The sequence below is a fragment of the Fundulus heteroclitus genome, chromosome 3, assembly GCF_011125445.2.
Source record: "Fundulus heteroclitus isolate FHET01 chromosome 3, MU-UCD_Fhet_4.1, whole genome shotgun sequence".
NCBI classification, from domain to species: Eukaryota; Metazoa; Chordata; class Actinopteri; order Cyprinodontiformes; family Fundulidae; genus Fundulus; species Fundulus heteroclitus.
Window position 1 is genome coordinate 44,456,236 of NC_046363.1, and position 22,214 is coordinate 44,478,449.

General features: G+C 39.9%; 1 protein-coding gene across 1 annotated transcript; it reads left to right on the forward strand.

Moving 5' to 3' along the window:
- The first annotated feature begins 6,369 nt into the window (after positions 1 to 6,369).
- On the forward strand, positions 6,370 to 17,971 carry lta (lymphotoxin alpha (TNF superfamily, member 1)). Its single transcript, XM_021311640.2, has 6 exons — positions 6,370 to 6,479; positions 10,495 to 10,618; positions 11,880 to 11,922; positions 12,008 to 12,040; positions 12,127 to 12,159; positions 16,710 to 17,971. Exons 1-6 carry the CDS (start codon positions 6,421 to 6,423, stop codon positions 17,072 to 17,074), a joined length of 657 nt encoding a protein of 218 aa, XP_021167315.2. The 5' UTR covers positions 6,370 to 6,420; the 3' UTR covers positions 17,075 to 17,971.
- Positions 17,972 to 22,214: the final 4,243 nt, after the last annotated feature.

Sequence of the window (22,214 nt, forward strand, 5' to 3'; positions counted from 1 at the left end):
TGTGAGAAAATTGATTGTGCGCCTTATTTATATAATTACCGTTGTGCTTACTGACTGATTTTATGTGGTACAATGTGCACAAAAATCTGTTAAAATGTGTAAGTATGACTTTGGTTAGCAACGAAGCCGCTCCGCTCAGGAGGGATATTACACACTTGGGAAGAATGTTTAATGCGCCTAATAATCCGGTATGGCTTATGGTCCGAAATATACGGTAACATGTCCAAAAGATCTAGGATCTGTGTCAAGGATGCCTCTGCCAGACCCTAACATGGCCTTTTTTTTGTATTAAAGTAAAGAAAAACACAAGTCATAGTGTGTGAAGTAGAGCTTTTTATTTTTTTTTTGGTTAATATTAAAGGCCTCTGCAATGAAACAACCCACACAGTTTGCAGATATATTGATTTTTGTGAAGACATGGTGAAAAAGGTTATTTAAAATGTAATAATAAGAGTGGAGACAAGTCCAGATCCATGCGCCTGTAGTACAATACAATCTAGTTAGTACATTTTGCTTTATTACACTGAATCTCAATGTGTTTTATTCAAGTCTAGTTAATTCAAATCTACAGACTCTTGTTTAACCAACTTCAACTGAATCCAGAAGAAACACATTCAAATGTGAGACTTATCTTCACTGATGGTGGTTTTAAACTCCCAAAAAGAAAAAAGGGGGGCGGAGTAAATCAGTGCACAGTTATTTAATTAATACAAAAATGTAGAAAACCAGCACATGGAGGTCCTTCGTATTTAATCAGGGGCAGGAGAACGCGTTTCTGCTACATGCCGTCGTCAGCAACATGTTTTGTATTTAAATGTGAGCGGGATGTTGTTCATGTCGCCTAACTCTAAAAGCTCACATTTCTCAAGAACTGGCCTGTTCTTGTTTGCGTTTGACTTTAAAAAGATGAATGTCAAAACATCCTAATTATGTTCTCTTTACACTTACATATGCACGCTAAAATGGAGAACAGTGATCAGAACAAACTTCCAGCTCCATCTCACAGCTGTGGAAGTGAGTAGGTCCTCTTTTTTTTTTCAGGCCTGAACTGTGGCACGATAAACTTTGCTCTTAAATGGAAAAGTGGGGTAATCTGCTCTAGTTGGGAACCACCTGCAAACCCATCTGACTCTTTACTATCACAGGTAGGATGCAAACGGAGGCTCCTCCCTTGTTTTGAGTGGGGACAGCACCCATCAGCCCACATCCAGCCACTTTGTTTTCCCATGTTGCAGGTGTAGGTGTGTGTCTGTTTGTACCAGTGAGTATGTGCACACAGAGGTGAGAAAGCTGGAGAAAGTTGATGGCCTTTTTCAGAATCCAGAGAAACACTTTCTGGCTGCAAGGGGGCTTCCCCATTGACCACGAGACCAACCACTGCAAAATGAAATGGAAACAGGCTCTCGCTGCCCCACTTTAAACACAGCTTTCACTTCTGTTTTTTGTTTTTGTTTTTTACCAATAATTCTTGTCTTTATGTCCAGATATACACTTAAGTAGTGTTAAAAACACTGTTCCTCTCACCACTGCTCAACTCAACATCTAGTTTAAAGAGCTGCTTCAGAAAACCAGAGTCATGATGTGGTTTGAAGTCGCTGAAAATCTCCTAGAAAATGTGGCCAAAGTCTACTTCTTCTTCTGAAGCTCATCCATTTGACCTTGCAGTGTCTGAACGCTACATGCTTGGCAAAAAAAAAAAAAAGCACAAAATAGGGAACTAACTATGTGAAGGATGTTCAGTGTAAGCATTTTTCAGAGTAAATATGAGTCTCATGTAAAATGTAGTCACTGTGGAACAAACATCAGGGAAACTGCTTCTGGACGATGCTTCATTTGTCATCAGCAAGATTTCATCTCATGAACCCTTAGAGTCTAAAACGCTTGTAATATTTCAGTTTCATCAACTTTCATCAATTTTGGGACTCAGTAATGAGAAATATTTCAATTCAATTTAATTCATATAGCGCCAATTCACAACATCAATCATCTCAAGTCTCCTTCCAAAGTCAATTCAGTCAAACCACACATACAGAAACAGCTTTCTATCCAAGGAAACCCAGTTTGCACCGAATCATTAACTTACAGTGTTCACTCCTCTCCTAGACGAGCATGAAGCCACAGTGAACAGTTGCTGGTCATTAACTCTGCAACAATCCCTCATACTGAGCATGCATGAAGCGACAGTGGAGAGGAAAACTCCCCTTTAACAGGGAGGAGAACCTCCAGCAGAACCAGAACCAGGCTCAGTGTGAACGCTCATCTGCCTCCACCCACTGGGGCTTAGAGAAGACAGAGCAGAGACACAGAAAGCACAGAAGCTCACATTGACCCAGGAGTACTTTCTATGTTAGAGAAGACAGAGCAGAGACACAGAAAGCACAGAAGCTCACATTGACCCAGGAGTACTTTCTATGTTAGAGAAGACAGAGCAGAGACACAGAAAGCACATTCCCACGATAACGATGAAAGATCCTTCCAGTGATTTTTTTTTTTTTTGCCATTAGCAACAAGATTTCTACTGACAAAAGAAATAAAAAGTTTTTTAAAGATGCTAATTGAATACTAAAATATGTCTGGTTCTGCTTTGAGGGCTTGGGTTGATGACATCACCAGAGGAACAACAATCAAGCTAATTTGTTAACATCACAGTAAATGAGGGATATTTTCAAAAGGATTAAAAATTGTGAAAAAAGACGGAGAAAAATAATAATTAAATAATTAAAAAGCCAGCGCATGCCTGATGTGACGTCTGCACTGAAGCTGGTTTTAGGGAGAGCAGATTTTATCTTGAGTAAATCATGATTCACGACAAAAACGGCAGTCAAAAGGAATAACCGACTATACCAGGCGACAGATTTCTGAACTGAATTTACAGAAAGTTTATTTCAAACCTATAAATATACAGTGAAGCTGGAGCTGTCAGCAGCGATTCACTACCTGGGCCAGTGGACCACCTCACTGGCTGCCCACAGTATGCGAGGACATTGGGTGTCTCTGACGGGTGAGCCTGCAGTACAGGGGGGCCCACAGGGGGTCCACAGGGGGGCCCACAGGGGGGTCCCACAGGGGGGTCCCACAGGGGGTCCAGTGTCTGTTCACCCTCTTTGAGGACCACTGCCAGAGGAACCTAACCTGACCATTCAGATTGATCATGTATAGCACATTGTGATAATGTGTAGCACATGATCAATCTGGTTCCGCTCCTATTGAATCCATTCAGGGAAACGAGGGACATTAAACATTGGGCGAAATCACACCTCTCGCCATGAAAAACCACAACAGTGTCCGCCTGTCATGTAAGAGGTCAGGGGTTCTCAAACCAGTCCGGGAGGCTAAAGGTTATAATTTAAGGGTGAGTGGTGGCCTGGTGGTTAGAGCATTGTCCTTTGCTCCTGGAGGTTCTAAGTTCAACTGCCCCTCTGGGTCCCTGAGCAAGACCCTTAACTCCAGATTGCTCCCCGGGTGCCGCACAGTGGCAGCCCACTGCTCCCCCAGGGGATGGGTTAAAAGCAGAAATGAATTTCTCCATTCTGAGATCAATAAAGTTCAATTATTATTATTTTCAGGGGTTATTTTTAGCATATATGTGCTGCTGCTGCACCTGATTTTCCACACCGAGGGACAATAAAAGTTCTTATTCCATATATTCAAATTTCTTTGTTTTGTTTCTGTCAAAACAATGACACTGACATGATTTAATGTAAATGTCACGTTTCGGTTTTGCCCCGTCAAAAAAAAAAAAAAAATCTCTGAAAGTCAACAATGGTACTTTATTCACACAGAAAAAAAAATTGGGAGGGGGGTAGGGGGGGGGGGGGTGTGATTCAATAAAATCAAAAGTACAAAGTCCATTTTATTCATAAAGACCATTTAAAAAAAACAGTTTAACCAAAGTATTAAAGCAGATCAAACCAAGACACATAAAAATAATAAGATAGAACAAAAAAAAAAAGCAGAATAAAATGCACTACAAAGACTGTAGTAAGATAAAAGAAAAACAAGAATAAACTGACTCAAACTTTATTAAAAAACAATGAAAACCAGTGTATTTTTAAGAGAGACCTAAAAGTAGCTAGAGAGGAAGCCTGTCTAATATTTAATGGAAACCTGCTCCATCATTTTGGAGCCATGATAGAAAATCTCCTCTGAGCTAAGGGCCCCTGAAGAAACATCAGGTAGAAGCAGGTCAGGGATGCAGGAAGGAGGAGCAAGGCCATTTAAAGACCAAGAGAAGTATTTTAAAATCAATTATTTGGCACACTGTCAGCTGATGAAAACAAAAGAGAAAAGGTGAGAAACGTTCTTGTTTGAGTGGACAGGTTAAAAGACAAGCAGCAGCATTTTGAACGAAATGAAGGCGTGAAAAAAGACGAAGCCGTCATTGTCATCATTCAAGAATACAACAAAATTCAGTTTGGCAGCATCTCTTATACTATAGCCAACAATGTCTGTAATAAATCATGGGCTGTTAAAAATGCTGTATATAAATTGTTAAAGTTTATTACATATTAATTGCAGGGCTGTTTTTGTGCCGATTTTGCACCAGAACCACGAACACCTGCAAAAACACAAAAACAAAAAAACCTTAGACAGCAGCAGCAGCAAAGATATGGACCAAAACTGTTGACAGTGATGGAGAGAAAGACAACAGAGCTACTGTGTTATGCTGGCCTGACACAAATTGTGCAAAGTAGCAAACAATGAGGAGAGGCAAAGATTTACAAAAGTAAAGAAGCATTTACAAAAAGTTGAACGTACTACGACCCGTTTAAACTCTGAAAGCTGTTTTTCCCAGAACGTTGGAACAAATATCTCTCAGCCAGGATCAGGGATTTATTTCCCTTTTATATATTTTGCTGCAAGAAGAACGGAGAAGACCAGGGGAGGCTTGGGTAGCTGGGTGGTGTCAGGCTACAAGATTAAATTTACATTTAAATTTATAAAACTCGCTGTTAATGAAAATAAAGATAAATCTAGATAAGTGTAACGGGATTCATCTGATATTATGGGGAAAGATTAATATTGTAAAGATGCTTGTTGCTTGACAATTTGCTTACATATCTATGATGATGACAATAACCATTAGTAAAGTCCTGTTGAAACAATATAACGGATTAATTAGAACATTTTCGTGTAAAAAGCTAAGTCCCTCTGCGTTTCCTTTTTGAAAAGAAGTCGTTGGAAAAGTGAACTGAACTATATCACCACAGGTGGATCTGTGATGACGTGATCTGGGAACCTGATATCCACTTTAATACTGAGAGTACTTTGTTTGTTGAGGTTATCGGAGTAGATCACAGCGCAGGAGACTGGCCGGAGGGTAATTAGTGGCTATGAGGGGACTGAGAAGATCGGGGAATGAATGAAAAGTCCCAGAATAAAGTCCATCATGCCACCTGGGTTTATGAAAGAAAGGTTAGAGCTTGTGGCTGTTTTCTTGTGGCTGCAAGACTTTTTCTGCAGAAGTGAAAAAGTCCCGACAGGCCTCAGAGAGAGGGATGGATTAAACTGATGACAGAGACCACTGCATTTAAATGACTGATTACTGAGCTAAACAATGTGGAGGGGAAAACATGGAGTCATTTTGGGTCATTTATAAGTCATGTGACAATATTGCTCAGAGTGCATAATGACCAGGAATGCGCCGTTTATATTTTTTATTGTGTCGTTATTCTTGTATTTTATGTTTTATTCTTTGTTGCTGACTTGTAAAGTATAAATGAAGGTTTAATAAACACAAAGAGGAGGTTAAATGTTCTCTTTGACGGTGTTTACCTGGTCTGTTGTGTCATCCCATTTATGTCCAAACATGACTCGTTAAATATTAAAGCTGGCGTAGATTCAAGTGTAAAGGTTACTCGTTGATATTCAGAAGTTGTGTGTGAGTGTGTGGGACACCACGGAGCGGCCCTCCACCTGCCGCGCCATATCTGCCATCAAATCAGCAACCAACAAATTCTCAGTGTGAAGAAAAAAAATTCCCTGTCATGTTTGTTGCATAGTGACCTATAAACGTGGGAAATCTGAAAGCCGCCCACAGCAAACATGAACGTAGCAGTGAGGGAATGCACCAAGGAGCTCCTTTCTTTTCCACATCTACGTTTTTACTCGCTAACATCCCCGTTTTCATTCGATTAGTAGAAAAGTCACTCTTTATTTAGAAGAAAGTGAGCTTTACTCGCATACTTTCATCAGCTGGAAGAGGCCTTTTGGTTTCATAAACAGCATAAACGTGTCAAACCAGAGGTGCTTCTGAGTTTCGCAGCTACTAGGGGAGCCACCTACACCACAACCCCCCCCCCCCCCCCCCCTCCCCTCCACTCTTTCTGTTTAAACCACAGCTCTGCAACAACAACAAAAAAACTTCCACCTCATCTCCAGCACATGCTGGTGTAAAAGGGAAAAACCTGCAAGGCTGGCATGTGTGTCAGAGAGGAGCCACAGATGAGTGCGGACACAGAGAGCGCAGCACACACCAGGTGAGTCCACGTGAAGAGCGGCCCCACATTCCTGGGATTTCTCTCCGTTCGCTCGGGTCGCTTCACTCAGTGAGTGCTCTGCGGTTCAGGCTGTGCTGCTTTCATCCGGCTGTAATTTCCAAATTAATAACGAGCAACAACGTCTGTGGTTTGATGTGTTTATGGTGTATTTTCTTCAGGGTTTCTGTGGAGATTTACTCATACGCCACAGAAGTTTGCATTTAGTTCCCGTTTTGATTGACTCCTGTCCGGTTGGGTTACGGTTTCGTCTCTTTGGTCAGTTGGATTTTGGTTAATCGCAGTTTTAGGAGGCATTCCACGAACACTCAGAGCGCGTCTTCTACGAAAACGTACGAGGCTTTTCGACGACCTGGTCACAGAAAGAGTCCTGCTTTCAGATTTTCAGACGTGTCCCTGAAATGAATAATTGTGATTTTAAAATGAAACTGTTTAGTTTCACTAAAGGTCAACACTGTAGAGTCCACTACCAGACTAACGAGTCAGGGGGTTATTTTGTTTTATTTTTATGGTGCATCGCAAAGATTTAGCTTTCAGAAGAAGAAGAATAAACTCCCCCTTTTGGCGGATGGGTTTCTTTCCTTTTTTCATTTGGGGAGGTGTGTGTGCAGCCTTCCCCTGCAATAAATGAGGAATGTTGAGCATCTTGTAAAGTTACATTTTGCAAATAAGGGAAAACTAAATAATTTTAGCAACAAATCATCTCGGGACCCCCCGGGCGATGCCGACCCCCACATTGGGAACCCCTGACATTGACAGCATCGTCCACACCTATCGCCACCTCTAGTGAAGACGTGTAAAATACTTAAGATGTCTTTTCAAGGACGTCCTTTCAACATTCAAACACATTTTAATGTGTCTCTTATTTCAGCTGCTTAGATCCAACCTTTAACTTTAGAACATGCATTCAGTGGAGGACAAAAAAACCCAAGTTAATGAAAGATAGTTCTTAAAATATCTTTGCTGGCACTCTTGCTGTTAAAAAGCTTTTTAGTTAATGCATCAGCCTTTGTCCAACCGGGGAGTCCTTAGTTGCATCCTACACCATTGGGTTTAAATATTCAACAAATCTTGTTTTTTTCCACTTTGGAGACTTGCTAAGGGCAGTTTGGAGAGACCGGTTCACCTTAATCAGTCATGCTTTTGGACTGTGGGAGGAAACCAGAGTACCTGGAAAGAACCCACACATGCACAGAGAGAACATGCAAACTCCATGCAGAAAGACCCCAGGGATTTGAACCCAGGACCTCCTTGCTTGCAAGGCAGTAGTACTGCCAACAGCTGTGTCAAATCATGTTAATGTCCCAAAGGAATAGGAAGTGACTTTAATTATCTCTAAAAGTTAAAGTGTAGCTCACAAAAGGCTTCAGTTTCATTTGTCTTATGGATTTTTTTAGAATTTCAAACAAGCGAGAAGTTTTTGTAAAACAAAAGAGTTAATGTGGGATTTCTACCCCCCTGAAATAAAACCCAGTTATTAGCATTTATTTTAGGCTTTTATGCACATTTTACCCAGATGTAACAGCCTGTTGAGGCTGCTGTAAATCTATTTTATACAAACCCGTTTTTATGAAAAGCATCCATGTATCAACCACAAATATGCCGGTTTTTGCTCCTGACCCAACAGTCTTTGTCAAAACAACCGAGAAGTACCATCATGAGGTTCTTCATGAGTACCAATGGTGGCCATGAAGAACAAAGTTAGGCACCTTTGGTTAATCTGTAGAAGGCTGAGTACATTCAAAAACAATTAAGTACCACAAATCTGTCCATTGTGGACACATAATAACATCAAATCTAACCCATAACCCTAAAAATATGTTGTTTCCTTCAGAAAACGAAAGTTTGGATAGGAAGTTTCTGCTACTGGTTAGCGGTCTGGAACCTAAAAGCTCAATAAGAGCTAAATCCAGACATTTATTTCTGGAAAAGAGGGGAAAGTCCCATAAAATGGGCTTGTAATGAAAGCTGTTAAACAAAAGTGACAGAGAACTACATTCTGTTTTGGGTTCACCTAAATGTAAGGATATGAACAACCGGAGGCTGAAGCAGAACTGGAGAACCCGTCCAAAGCTAAATCAACTGACCATGTTGTTCTACTGGTTCTGCAGGGGCGTGCACATGGTCCACGCCTGATTTTAAAGCAGTGCTCTGCACTCGTGAGATGAGTTTGAGGCAGGAAATTTCCCTCAAGTTATCGTAACACACTTTTTAGAGGTCTGAAGTCCGACTGAGAGGCCTTTCAGCCAACACAGATGGGTTTCAGTTTGTGTCAGCGCAGCTATAACAGGAACAAAACAAGACCACCGTCGATGTCCTCTCTCTGCATATAGAAGACAGAAAACTCCCACTGAGGTAAAATCCCAGAGTAGCAGAACAGGTTTGGTCGCTATAGGCGCAAGGTACATTTACCCACAATGCACCTCAGCCTGCTCAATGAATGTCTTATGATGGTTCCTGTGGGTGTTCTGGTTGAATTGCCAAGCCAACTCTTATTGTCTCAAATATTTTTAGCTCAGATCTTTAATACCGTGAGTCACGTTGAGGTTGAATAAATGCTGGCTGTAAATAAGGTTTTCCTCTATTTACCTTCCAAATGTGGGGAATCTGAAGCATGCTGAATTTTTTTATTGTTCACTAAAATCATTAAGCTGGTGTCTCAGAGTCTTGCCTCCTTGGTGATTCCTTCAGAAACTGCAAACAGCATTTTACTGTTGTGAGAAGATCAACTGAAATATTCTCATCTGAATCCTGGAATGGACACAAGTATTCACACCCATCCACATTTTGTCATGCTGCAGTCTTTGGGAAGTTTTGAGCGAGAGGTTGTACATAATTGTGAAGAGGAAGGGAAATCAGAACTACAGCAGGCACTTTCATTCAGTTCACTCTAACAGCCCTAAATAAAACCCTGAAGTCACATAATTAGCACAGACAGGATGAGGCCAGAACTGCTGAATGTCGTGAACAGCAGAAAATTACCGCTGAAACATGGAAGCATCGTGCTTTGAAGATACTTTCCTGCAGCAGGGACGTGGAAGCTGATCAGAGATGATATAAGGACCGGTGCGGCCAAATCCAGGACAATCCTGGAAGAAAAACATGTTAGAAGCTGCAGAAAACCTGAGACTGGGTTGGAGGTTCACCTTGCAGCAGGACAACCACCCCGAACATGCAGCCAGAGATACTGTGGATGGTTTAGATCAAAGCAGATTCAAGGGTTAAAACGGCCTAGTCAAAGTCCAGACCTACGTAAGTCCAACTGTAAATCTTTGGGAAGACTTGAAAATTGATGTTCACAGGCGCTCTCCATCCAACCAGACTGAGCTGTAACTGACATCCAATAACGAGCTACCAGACTGTCAGTCCCTTCTCTGTTGGGCCGGTTAAAGTTTTATCGGCTTCCTGAGGCTCCTTACAGGCTTTTTTTCATGGCTTGGTTGACATGCTTGTTTTTTCTGTGTATATTTATGATCGATTGACTGATTTTTTATGGAAGAATGGGCAGAAACCTCGCCCAGATGTAAAACAGCTGGTAGGAACAGATCCCTTCAGCTTTCCATGTGTGCACAACATTGTGCTGAGCTGTCACACAAACGCCCAATAAGATTATTTAAGGATGGTAGCTGTAACATGACAACTGTTGTAAATGTGGTGATTTTTTTTCAATTGTTGCAATTGTTTAATTTGCATAAATATTACATCACACAATTTATTCTTCTTGCACACTCCTATTTGCATCTTCTGAGTTTGTGCAAGAGATGCTCCATCAAGTACCTCAGCAATAAAAGACCACCAGCTGCAAACTGTACTCCTCCTCCTCATTACTGCCTACCAGATGCAGTGATGGGTCTTTGCATTCAGAGGTGGAAACTTTGAGAGTCATCACAGCCGGAAAAATTCATCTGAACTCATTTCAGCAGAGCCTCTCTGGATGTGACTGTCTAAATCTGACCCTGTTTTTTATTTTTATTTTTATTTTTTGCCCATTTGACAGAATGGAGGGTCCATCTCGGTCGTCTCAGAAGTACCTGCTGCTCCATGTGTGGTGCGGACTCCTCACCGTGTCCCTGGTGCTCATGGCTGCGTTTGTCGCTTCAAACAAATCGAAATCAGAGGAAGTAAGTAACCCTGATCAAAACTATTTCTCAATTTATACTCAAAGCAATTTATACACGAATAACTTATTTAAATGTCCGAACATAGATTTAGAGAAATAAGTGGAAATTATTACCCCTGGAAACAACATGACTTAGACTTTCTTTATTGTCATTTTGTATACACAGAGTGCATACAGAACGAAATTTCGTTTTCACACAGCTCAGAAATATTGCAGTAACTCTACAGGATACCTTGCAGTGAATTACAGTACAGGATAAAGTGCATAAACATTTAGTTATGCATTTATTATTATGTATTGCAGAAAATACAAAGACCATATTTTCCAGGGTCTTAATTTGTACTGATGTGTTTTTACTCGTTTATTTCTCCTTCTGAGTCAACATCAGTCTGCATGAACAAGATCAACTGTCCGAGGACAGTTTTGATGTTCACCTCTGCCATAGATTCCCATCACAAGTGAAAAACTGTTGCTGTAAACAAAAAAAGTCCCTCAGTGTGTAGGTGCAATTCCCAACAGTGATGTAAGGCTAGTAGTTAAGATGCCAGTCACAACTCGCAGCATCACACGAGCCTAAAGTCAACAACAGATCGGTTTTACAGCAAGCTGGCAGTCAGAGCAGAACCAACAAAAAATATTATTTCCATCTTTGAGCAACGGCAGTCAGAGATACTTACAGGTTCATTTTTTTTTTTTGCTGTAAAATCATTTCTAATGAGGCGATCAGCACGTCGATAAGAATAGGTGAAGAGGGAGTGAACAGGCTAAACAGGCAATATATGAAACGCTTGATTAAAACCTAATTTTTGTTTTAAAATTTTTTAAAAGCATCAAATTATGTCAATCTGTTGAAGGGGACCAAAACACGAACAGGAGACGGCCAGAATCATTCAAAATGGTAAATGTCTTGGTTTAAGTATGGCGCTTAATCAAGTCCAATGACCCCAAAGTGCTTCACACTACGGTCATTCACACCCTGATGGTGGGGAGCTATGCTAGCAGCCACAGCTGCCCTGGGGCGGACTGACAGAGGCGAGGCACCCAGACCCTCTGACCACCAACTGAGACGGTCAGAGCGGGGGATCGAACCAGCAACCCGCTGATTGTAGGGAGTTCGTCCTGTACTTTAATGAAAACGAGGGATGTGAAAAAAGACAGACGGACAGATATATAGATAGATAGATAGATAGATAGATAGATAGATAGATAGATAGTGGGATACTCCATATTTACTGATTTTAAACCATTTCTTTTTTCTTAAGACCAGCGTCTCTGCGTTGAAACCAGAAGACATCAGTCCACAAGGTACGTTTCCAAAAGTCAGATTGTGTCTTTTAAAGTAAATCCCGGTAATTGCTCTAACTTTGTTTTACCTGATTCTGGTTTTCAGTCAGCGATCCCTTTTCACACGAGAGACTTTCAGGTACGCTGGATCTTTGTTATATGCATCATATTCTCCTCACAAACTCAGAGACTTCAACTAACGGTTTAATCTTTGCTGCTTTTCAGGAATGTCATCTTCGTACATTGAACTGGAAACAAGTAGGTCCACCTTTGCTTCCTTGTAACATTCAAATGAGATTGACTTCCTAAACTTTGCTTTGTTCTGCATGTTGAAAAAAAAAAAACAGTGTTCTGTTGTCGGCCTTTAATATAGCCAAACATTTACCTTGTCCTGGTTATTCATGCTGTGGAAAGCAGTGAACGCTATTAGAAAAGCACCACTAAGTTTGGTTTGTAACATGGGATCTAATAAATGAATCGGGACTAACCACTATTTATTCAACCTCAGTTCAATTTATTTATACAGCGCTAAATAACAAAAAAGGTAATTTAAAAAATGCTCTACCAAACAAAAAGGTCTAATTCACATCAACATACTGTATCTAGCTCCAAATTCTCCCAATTTAATCCAGTCCAATTCAATCACATTGTCACGTTTGATTCGGTTATATCCAGTCAAATGCATCCCTAATTATAGTTCAGTATAAATAAAATAAATAAAAAGTCTGTCGATTATCAACCATCAGTTTGAAAAAGGTTGTCTGTCAAAGGAAGGACCAGATTGGGTCGGGTTATCCGCCTCAAACTTTGACCTGGGGGGTGTGGTGGGGGGGTGGGACTCCACTTATCTCTTTCTATGAATCCTAATAACTTGGATTGAACTTCTCAATTTAATATATGTTTGATTTTTAGGTTTCAATGCCACAACACCCCCGACCAACATTTCATTCAAGCGCTTGAAAAATCATAATTGTTTTCCATCTAAACAACATTATAATGTGTTTGAATTTTGAATAGATGTCCTTAAAAAGACGTCTCTTGATGTGGCTAAAAAAATACAATGTAGCTCACCACTGCAGTCAAGGTGCTTTGGGGTCTGTAGGGCTTGATAAGGTGCTATACAAGTGCAGGATATTTAACATTTTACCATAAAACAAAATCCTAAAATAAATCTTAAGCCAGTTCATTTGCATCATGGCTGGAGTCTTGAGTGAAAACTCTGAGGATTTTCTCAGAGACCTGGAGCAGCAGCATTTCAGACAACTTGCAACTGTTCTAGGGAGGTTTTACTAGGACATGTCTAATGCTTTGCCATAATCCAGATTAAACTACAGCATGAGTCATTTTTTCAGTGTATTTTGTCAAGGGTAAATCTAGAAAAAAATAGATGGTTCAAAAAAGTATTTTTCTTGTTTACTAAAGGGAAAGGACAGGCTGACCTTAAATAGCCATAAAAGTGACGGCCATGGAAATCCAATATACCGGGAGAACGGGTTGAAAACAGGATTTTTTGTTTTAACATTAGCTTGCAGAGCAAAGTGAATGCAGTCTGCATTTAGTAGAAAAACCTACAACAGGGTTGAGCTGAAGGAAAAAAACACACACCATTCAAGTGTGTATAGTTGAGTGTCATCTGCATAAAGGGAGTATCGTAATTTTTGAATAAGTGCATAAAGATAATTGAAAAACATTAAATTATTAGGTAAAAGATAACAGCCCATATTTACATATCATATTTACATATCAGCTATTTCTTTAACAAATAATGACCCAATCATTAATGAATCATCAGAAATTACTAACAGCGTTCTCTTGACTGTTCTCTTATTGCTTCACAGCTTTGCAAAAGATCCCAACAAGCTTTTTTTTTTAGACTTTCACCTTTAACCCTTAAAACTGGATCTGTGTTTTAACCCTGACGACCTTTTGCAGAAGAAAAAAAAAACTTGTGTTGTGACGCCTACATGTGCGGGTTGCAATAGCTTCAAACTTGTTCTGGGAGAATCTTAGTCATTCTGAGATCTGTATTCTTTAAATGACTGAAACGTATTTTACTTCTGCTGGATGCTACATTTGTATCTCTGCTTCCTAGCTTAACAGAATTAAGACTCCAAACTGTACAATCTTGTGCTTTTTAAACAAATAAAACAACCTTTTTGAAAATAACTCATGGCAACAGATGACATTTCTACAGATTTGAAACAATAAATAAAAAAACCCCAAAGTATCCTTAAATTTAATTTTTAGGCACCAATGTTCAAATAGCCTAAAACAATAAATTTATGGCTTTACTCAAGTTGTTTAAACTACTTTCAGATTAATGGTTGAATATTTTTCCCTTATTTGCATCAGATTTGGTCTTTAATCTCCAGCGACATCCATGCTAGAACGAGAAAGCTCCCATTTTATACCTCTGTCAGTAAATAAAGTCCACATTCAGGCCTAACCACTGCCTGGCATGGAGGGCTTCCTCCCACCATGCTGGGACCTTTGTGAAGTGAGTTCCCACAACCACAGGAAACTGAGCGGAGGTGTAACGTGGGGCGTGAAGATTTAAGACATAATTATAAGCCACAGCAGCATTCACTGGTTTGATGTGCTGACAGAGAGCAAATTAGACCCTAACTGAAGGATCAGCTTCAGCGTGTTTTATTTCATCCAGCCCAAGAAGAAACTGATCTGTTTATTCAGCTATAAGCAGTTAGTTGAGTTAATTGTCAAGAATCAAATTCTTTTCATGACAAATCTGTAAAACAGACATATTAGTAGCTTAAATCCTCCTAATGTTTTATCATTTACCATCTGATCTGTTCTCTCTGCCTATTTATGCACTTCTGACTGGTTAAACCAGTCTGTGCCAGAGTCTTCAGGTTTTCCTCATTCCATCATTACTTCCTTCCTGGGATCTTTTTATGAGGTCTTGATTAACATTTTTCCAGGTTTTCTGGAGGCCCTCACGGGTTTTTCTTTGTTTTTCTTTTCTGTTTTGTCTGTTTTAGTGAAGCCTACCTCCATTTCCAGAGGAGCCTTTGAGTTAATAAGGGCCTAAATAAAAAGATAAACCCATGCGGTCTTGAGCCATAGCACACAAAGAATAATTTTCATCTGGATGTTAAGGCTCTTTGTCACAACACTGTTAGATAAAATCCATTCCATCTAAAAAAAGATTAAGACTTTAGGACCAGTTATGGACCTTTTTAAGACATTCCTACCATGCTGCGATGATACACTACACCACCTTTATTTATGAGAGCAAACCAAAGTCTACTAAATATGTAAATGGAATAAACAATTAAAGAAAGGAAACATAAAACAGGATTAAATCAGACGCAACCAGACTTTCACGCAGTTTTTCTGAAAATGTTTAGAAAAGGCTCTTTGTCAGTTTTGGCGGCTCACACTTGAGTGAAAGAAAAGACAACTGGATGGGTTAAAATAGTTTTTTAAAAAATACAGTCAGCGTCAGAGGATGTGCAAAAAGCTTCAGCATCACTAACCCTAAAGTAAAGTGTGTTACGTAACATTTTCACCACTGGGTGGCATGAATAACAGAGATTATCATCGCGCCTGTTAGGGGAGCCGGACCGGTGAATATTTTCTCCACAGAAGCAGAAAAAATGGGCAACGTTAGTAACTGAATAACCAACGTAGGATTGTGGTCAGTCTTTATCAAAGTGGTCCAAGGCGGGGGTCCGGCGGCGGGGTCTTAGAGGGAAAACGCTCACTGATCCACATGGAGAGCAAAGCGTGGCACATGTTGCGTCATCCAGCTGGTGAGCTGCTGTTAAAGCAGTTAATGGTGGTTCTGACAGAAAGGTGTCACAATAGATGGTGCAGACCGTGCCGTCATCACATTCTGATGTTGCTCCAGGATTACTGAGGTCTCTTTCTCCAAACTACAAACCAGAGAAGCGTGATGATGGGCTGAGGATCACAAACACTAGTGTGAGGGGTCGACTTGTCCCCCCGATTCCCCAGAAGTCCCTCTGATCAAGCATCTATGGGATGTGCTGGACAAACAAGTCTGATCCACAGAGAACCCACCTCACCGCTCCAAGGACCTAAAGAAGCTGCCGCTGGCATCTTGGTGCCAGAAACCACGGCACACCTTCAGGGTGGAGGGTTCAGTGGTCATAATGTTATGCTTCATATTTTAGTTCTCATAGGTCAGGGGTCTGCAATCTGCGGCTCTTTGGACCTTCCACAGTGGCTCTTAATAACTTTGGCTACAAATTATATTTTTATTATGGCATTTAAATGTAATAATGATAATAAATGCAGTTTTTAGCAGGTTTTTTCCTTGGAATAATTGCTTTTAATTTACACAACAGAATGATGCTTAAAGTGCCAGTAATATTTAAGTTTAAATCAATATTTTTCATTATGTTGGAAACAATTTTTTTTTACATCATTATCCACAAATATCAACATCCCGTCCATCCTCTATCCTCAAAATAGACATAAATGGCGTTTCTTTAACGATGACAACATGTTTCCTGCAGTAGATCTTTATCAAAAATTATAACTTGTCTATTTTTCAAAGGGCCAGGCAACATTTACGGCTCTGAACGAGTTTAATTCAAGTGGACTGAAGGTAAAATGGCTCTTTAGACTGTAAAGGTTGCAGACCCCTGGTCTAGAGTTTACATTTAAAAAAACCCAAACATGAGGACTTGGTAACTTCAAGCTTAATTATCCCGAACAATCGCTGCAGAACCTTCTCAAATCAGAGAACTTTGCCTGTTTCCTCTGATTCTGATGATTCGTTTGCTGAATTTCCTGATGTTTTTTTTTTTTTTTTTTGCCAGGTTGGGTTGATTCTAATCATGTTCCTGATCATGAGTGGACAGCACGCATCACCTGTGCGTCCTGCTCCCTCTACCTCCATCAGGACTCCATCTACATGAACAGCAGCAGCCCGGCGCGCTCCCACTTCTTCATCTACGCGCAGGTGGTCTTCAGTAAGCCGGAGAAGGGCGACCGGTCCGTGAAGCTGGTCAGAAACCCATCTCCAGGTAGAAAGGAAAAGGTTGAGGCCGAGGTCACAGCCGGGGCCAGATCGGTGTGGCTGGGAAGGATCGTCACGTTGACCGGAGGAGACAGCGTGAGTCTGAACATCTCAGGAAAATATCAGAGAGATGAAACGTTCTGGGGAGCTTTTCAGCTCCGTTAACGAGCTGGTCGGACCGGTGCCAGTTACAAGCTGTCCATCTACTTAGTTTTAAGATTTCTCCCCCCAAACACATTTTTTGGAAGCATTCCCATCCTTTCTGTGACCAACATGGAACACTAACTCCATCAGACATGATTAAATGCAGATTTAACTCATAAACTCGGAACAAAAAGCCTTGTTTCTGAATCGTTTTGGTTTAATGAAGTTAATCTTGAGCGCTGAAGCTGTGGGAACGTCTAAATGAATGTAAACTGTGAATGGGCCAGAAAAATGTTCTTTATCACTCCTGTTTTGTAACTTCTCTGTGTGTGTTTTCTAATTTATGGAATGAAATATTGTATTGCCGTTGTTTGGAAGCAAACCAAAAAGCTAATAAAATATATTCTTATTAAAAGTTTTTGTTTTTCAATCATGGCCAAATATTCACCAATTGTGCTTTTTGTTTTTTTTTAAATAGCATCTGAGACATTTTAACTTCCTTAATGTTTGTTAATCATTATTTTTTTTTGTCCAGTGATCATTAATTATCACAGCTTGAATAATAACAAGATGTTTTTTAGAATATTTTTAATTAGCTATTATTTTCTGGACTTTTTGTTGTGTTACATAAGTTCTAAAGGTTTTCTGCAGCCAATTAATTTATTTTCTTCAAATATAACATCCATGTTGGACGACAACTTCTGGACCAAATTCTGACCCGTTGTTTTCTCCTGAGTCCTTGGTGCTGATCCAGTTGGCTGGCTTCAGTTTCTCCAGTGGCAGTCTGAGAACTGTTCTCAGGTTCTCACCAGGATTCGGATCTTTGAGTCATTTGGTCACTTGACTCCTGAGACACGATGCTTCACCATGCAGGAAAAAACAAAGATCATCACCAAATGTTTCAGAATCAGATCTTCATTCATGAACCGGACCTATTTTGGTTATTAGAGTTTTAAACTAGATTCTCACACATTTTTATTTAATTTTGATTTTCCTCATTATTTTCTTTCTCCGAAGGAGAATTTTGTTAAGATTAGAAATAAGATGGAATGTTTATTTATTTTGTACCTTTATTTATTTTTATTTGTTTAGAGAACATGTATTTGGGCGGTTTTATCTTGTTCACATTTGAACGTGTGTTACTGGTTAGAACAAGTTTTGTTTTTAAGGATTTTTAACAATTTTATTGTTATCAAGTATTTTATTATCAAGTATTTTGCCTGACACGCCTTGTTACCTGTTATGATTTAGGGATTAAATATAAAAACATGCCATAATCCTTTATTGCGTTCCTTATCATCCTGTGATGGCTACTGTGTGTTTTATTTAAAACTTTGAGTTTGGAGCCCTCTAGTGGCCGAATTGACAACTTTCAAAATAGAGCATTTCAACCAGGCATTCCTAAACTTTTGAACCTGTGACCCCCAAAATAACAGTTTTTATTTTTTTGGGAGTTTTTTTTTTTTTTTTAAGACGGGCAGCCTTCCTCCAGTGTTAAAATGTTAAGCGTCTTTTAAATTTATACTTTGACATCAGACCAACCAATGCTAAATGGACTGTGCCTATATAGCTCCTTTCTAGCCAACCAGGCGGCTAAAAGCACTTTCCAACACAATCTGGGCCCTCGTTTACCCTTCCTCACATGCATTCAAGCAGCATTTTCAGTAAGAGTGCTCAGCTAGCGCTTAACTCTGATACGTCACAGGTGGAGTTAGCTTTCTCAGGTTGGTTGTAAATGTCTTTGCTCCTGACATTCAGAGTTCATGATAGAGCAGTTTTTCTCTTACATTCAGGTTTCAATAGCAGCAAATAATAAAAATAGTTAAAAGGAATTTAATGTCAGTTTTATAAAACATACACATCAGAGTTGTCTTTATTTTTGAATTTAGACATTTTACGAAGACAGTAAGATGTTGAGGAGATCGTTCTGTGTGTCTGTTATTGATACCCAATCTCAACACGCTGCCCCAGCCCGTCAGCTTTAAATCCAGATTAAAATGATATAAAGGTTTGTCAGCTAAAATGTTTGGTTGAATAATGTTAAAAACATTTTCAGCAGTTTCGTAAAACATCTAAAGAACTAAAGAGGTCAGGCCTATTGCTCTGCAATCATTAGGAACCATAGGGTGGGTTGTTTGGGAACTAGAACCCCTGCTGACTGTTTCCAAGTCTAGGAACCTTCTGCTCAGTGATAAGAGCAAGGAGATGAGCAGGCAGCTGCCGATGTTATCAGGCCCAGCACTGGTTCTGGTTCTGGTTCTGATGAGCCTGAACGAAACAGTCACAGCAGAGATAATGTTGCCACTGTCGAGTAATCGGGTTTCCTGATGCTGCAGGATGTTCCTAAACTTAGGTGCATCAAATCCAAGTGAAACCTGTTAACCTCCTGTCACATTTAAAGCCAACCAGAGAAAACTCTGAACGTTTTATGCACTTTCTACCAACAACAGACCAGATCTCTCTCTTTGGCTTTTCTTTATATTTCCGCTTTTCACTTGCTTTTTCAGTCTTTTAAGCTCCGAGTGGTTTCCACCCCTAAATGCCTGTCTTTGTTTTATTCATCAATGCTTCAAGTGATTTAGATACCCAGCGGTTTGGATGAAATTTTATCAAACTATTTGGGATGATGGTGTCTGCACAGTAGGAAACATAGCTGCTGTAAGATATCAGCAGCAACTTCTAACAACCCTGTAAGGCCACCATGCTGAGATAAAGTCAGTTTGTTATTTCTCTCCAAACATACAATCAAGATGCGTTTTTGGCATTTAAGTAAACTTTAAATGCAAATCAAGTTTTTTTATAAAAAAAAAAAAAAACGTCTTCACCTGTGTGCCCATTTAGGCCAGTACTTTAATGACTATCTGCTAATTGGCCACATGATGGCGCCACTTTCCACCAAATTCACTGAAAAACAAAAGCCCACGTGTGTTTAACTATTAAATTACAGCCTGACAAAGCACTTTGAAGTTATTAGAAGTATAATAAAAATCTATACTATATGTATAGTAGTATAAATGTAAATGTTGTCTTTTACTGGAGGACTCATAGAACGATTGTCAGTAATTGGTCTGAGGGTGACGCTACACACAGTCAGGGACTGAAACCTGTGAGATTTTTATTTAAGAGATGTGTTGAACAGCAGCTGCAGAACAGGAAGCCACATATTTAGAGCAATATCTCACTGCTTCCTCCTGCATCCTGGGCTGGTTTACATGTAAACAGCTCTCTGACTCTCTCTGTGCTGCTGAGAAACAGCAACTAAGCGCAGTGGTGGGCTCACTTTATCTCTCATAGTGACAGTCTGCCATTTATGTCACGTTTCAGCTTTTTCCATCATTAATTTTCCTTCCCTCTCAGTTTATCTCTGTGTAAAAGTGATCCGGCATGAAAGATGAGACATAAAGTTGGGTAACGTTTTTTTCAGATGTCATTCTGTCTGACTTCACCGCTCATTAACTCCTGAAGTCCGAGGCTATTCTTGGAAAATTCCTCAGGAGAAAAAACTTTCCCAGATTCAGTCAGAAACAGCTCCAGAGCCGGGATTTTAAGATAAGCTCAAAATGCCTCTGCGACTAACTACAATAGGGCAGTCAGAGATAATTAAATAAAAAGGTTAAGCTTCAACTAATTGGAAATTTGGGAGAGTTGCTATAAAGTTGGTTTCTAGAAAAAGCACAACTGCAATGAAGATATGTTTTAAAAATCAGGATCAAACGTTAAACTTAATGTGCCAGGTTTATCAGAAATCTGTGCCAGACTTGGACGCTGTGATCCAGTAATAATTTTAAAATTCTCACTTTTCTGATTTTCATCCCTCCTGTTCTGGCTGTTTCACTCTTATCCGGGTCAACAGGCTTAAACCAGAGGCGCTGCTGTTTCTAAGGACATGGAGGCCGTCATCCTCGGCCCATTCCCAGTCAGATGCAGATCAGTGACCCACCACCACTGTCCTGGGTCATTAGAAGCTTTAGCTTGGTGTGAGAGGAGGACTTGGTCACTTGAATCATGATGAGATGCTGATGTAATCTCCCTGGAATGTGTTGGAGGACCAAGATGGCTTCTTTCAGCCCTCTTTCCAACCATCTGCTCTCCCTGTCCAACATCTGGACATTATTGTCGTCTGAAGCATCTCCTTTGTTCTGGAGGTACCAGTGGACTGCTGATTCTTGCCCGGAGCTGCTGTCCCTTCTGTGCTGCTCCCGGCGTTTATGTTGCTGCTGTCTTTGGAATGAAACAGTTTTTATTAGGTTAACAGGTTTGAAATGTTGTGTTTGGAGAAAATTCTCCAGAGTTTCTCATAAATTCCTGACACATGTGGGACGGCGATGTTTTTGGCATGTCTGTGTTCGCTGTTGTTCCTGCTGGGTTTGTTGGACTGACTTGACAAACGCCCAGCTAGGATAACCACAGGCTTCAAGTGATTTCCTGACGTGCTTGTGTTCTTTTTGTTTCTCCTCTGTAACAGAGGTTTTTGTTCTTCACGCTGTCAGAAACAAACACCTTTAAATTCACAGGCCAGAGTTTCTTGGGGCTTTTAGATCTTTGCTGGATTCCTTTCTGCTTCATGAAAACATGAGTTTCAGGTACTGTCCATCTGCTGGAGAACAGAGCACCGCTTGTTCTTTTGTTCTGTACTTGTCTACTATTAAAACACATTACAAAACTGGTTCTCACTGTTTTTATATATATATATATATATATATATATAAAAAGAAAAAAGAACTTGGAAAAAGTTTAAGAAAGCCTTAAGAGCATAAAGAATACTTCAGATGATTGTCCTGGGTCCTTGGAAATAAAATTAGAAGATGTTCTGCTATCGTCCAGAACTTGGTGGAAAGCTAAAATCAATGTGGAAACTGATGGAAACTACCTGAAACTTGAATTAAACGCATTAAGAACTCAATGTTTTGACGTCAGTCGTGCATACACACCGGTTCATCTCATGAGACTCTTTGTGTTTGACTAACAAATGAATCATTCCTCTGGAAGGTACAAGGAATTAAAATGAAGGAAACGGAAAAACTTTCAGATAGAACAGCTGATCATGACCAGTTTAAACGATTACAGCATCGTTTTCAATATATATATATATATATATATATATATATATATATATATATATATATATATATATATATATGTGTGTGTGTGTGTATAGATA

What these genes read in the sequence shown, in the direction of transcription:
- lta (XM_021311640.2), top strand. Translation starts at nt 6,421, where the DNA reads ATGTGTGTCAGAGAGGAGCCACAGATGAGTGCGGACACAGAGAGCGCA. An exon ending in TTCACACGAGAGACTTTCAG is followed by an intron (nt 12,041 to 12,126) that starts GTACGCTGGATC and finishes GCTGCTTTTCAG; the next exon opens with GAATGTCATCTTCGTACATT. An exon ending in GTACATTGAACTGGAAACAA is followed by an intron (nt 12,160 to 16,709) that starts GTAGGTCCACCT and finishes TTTTTTTGCCAG; the next exon opens with GTTGGGTTGATTCTAATCAT.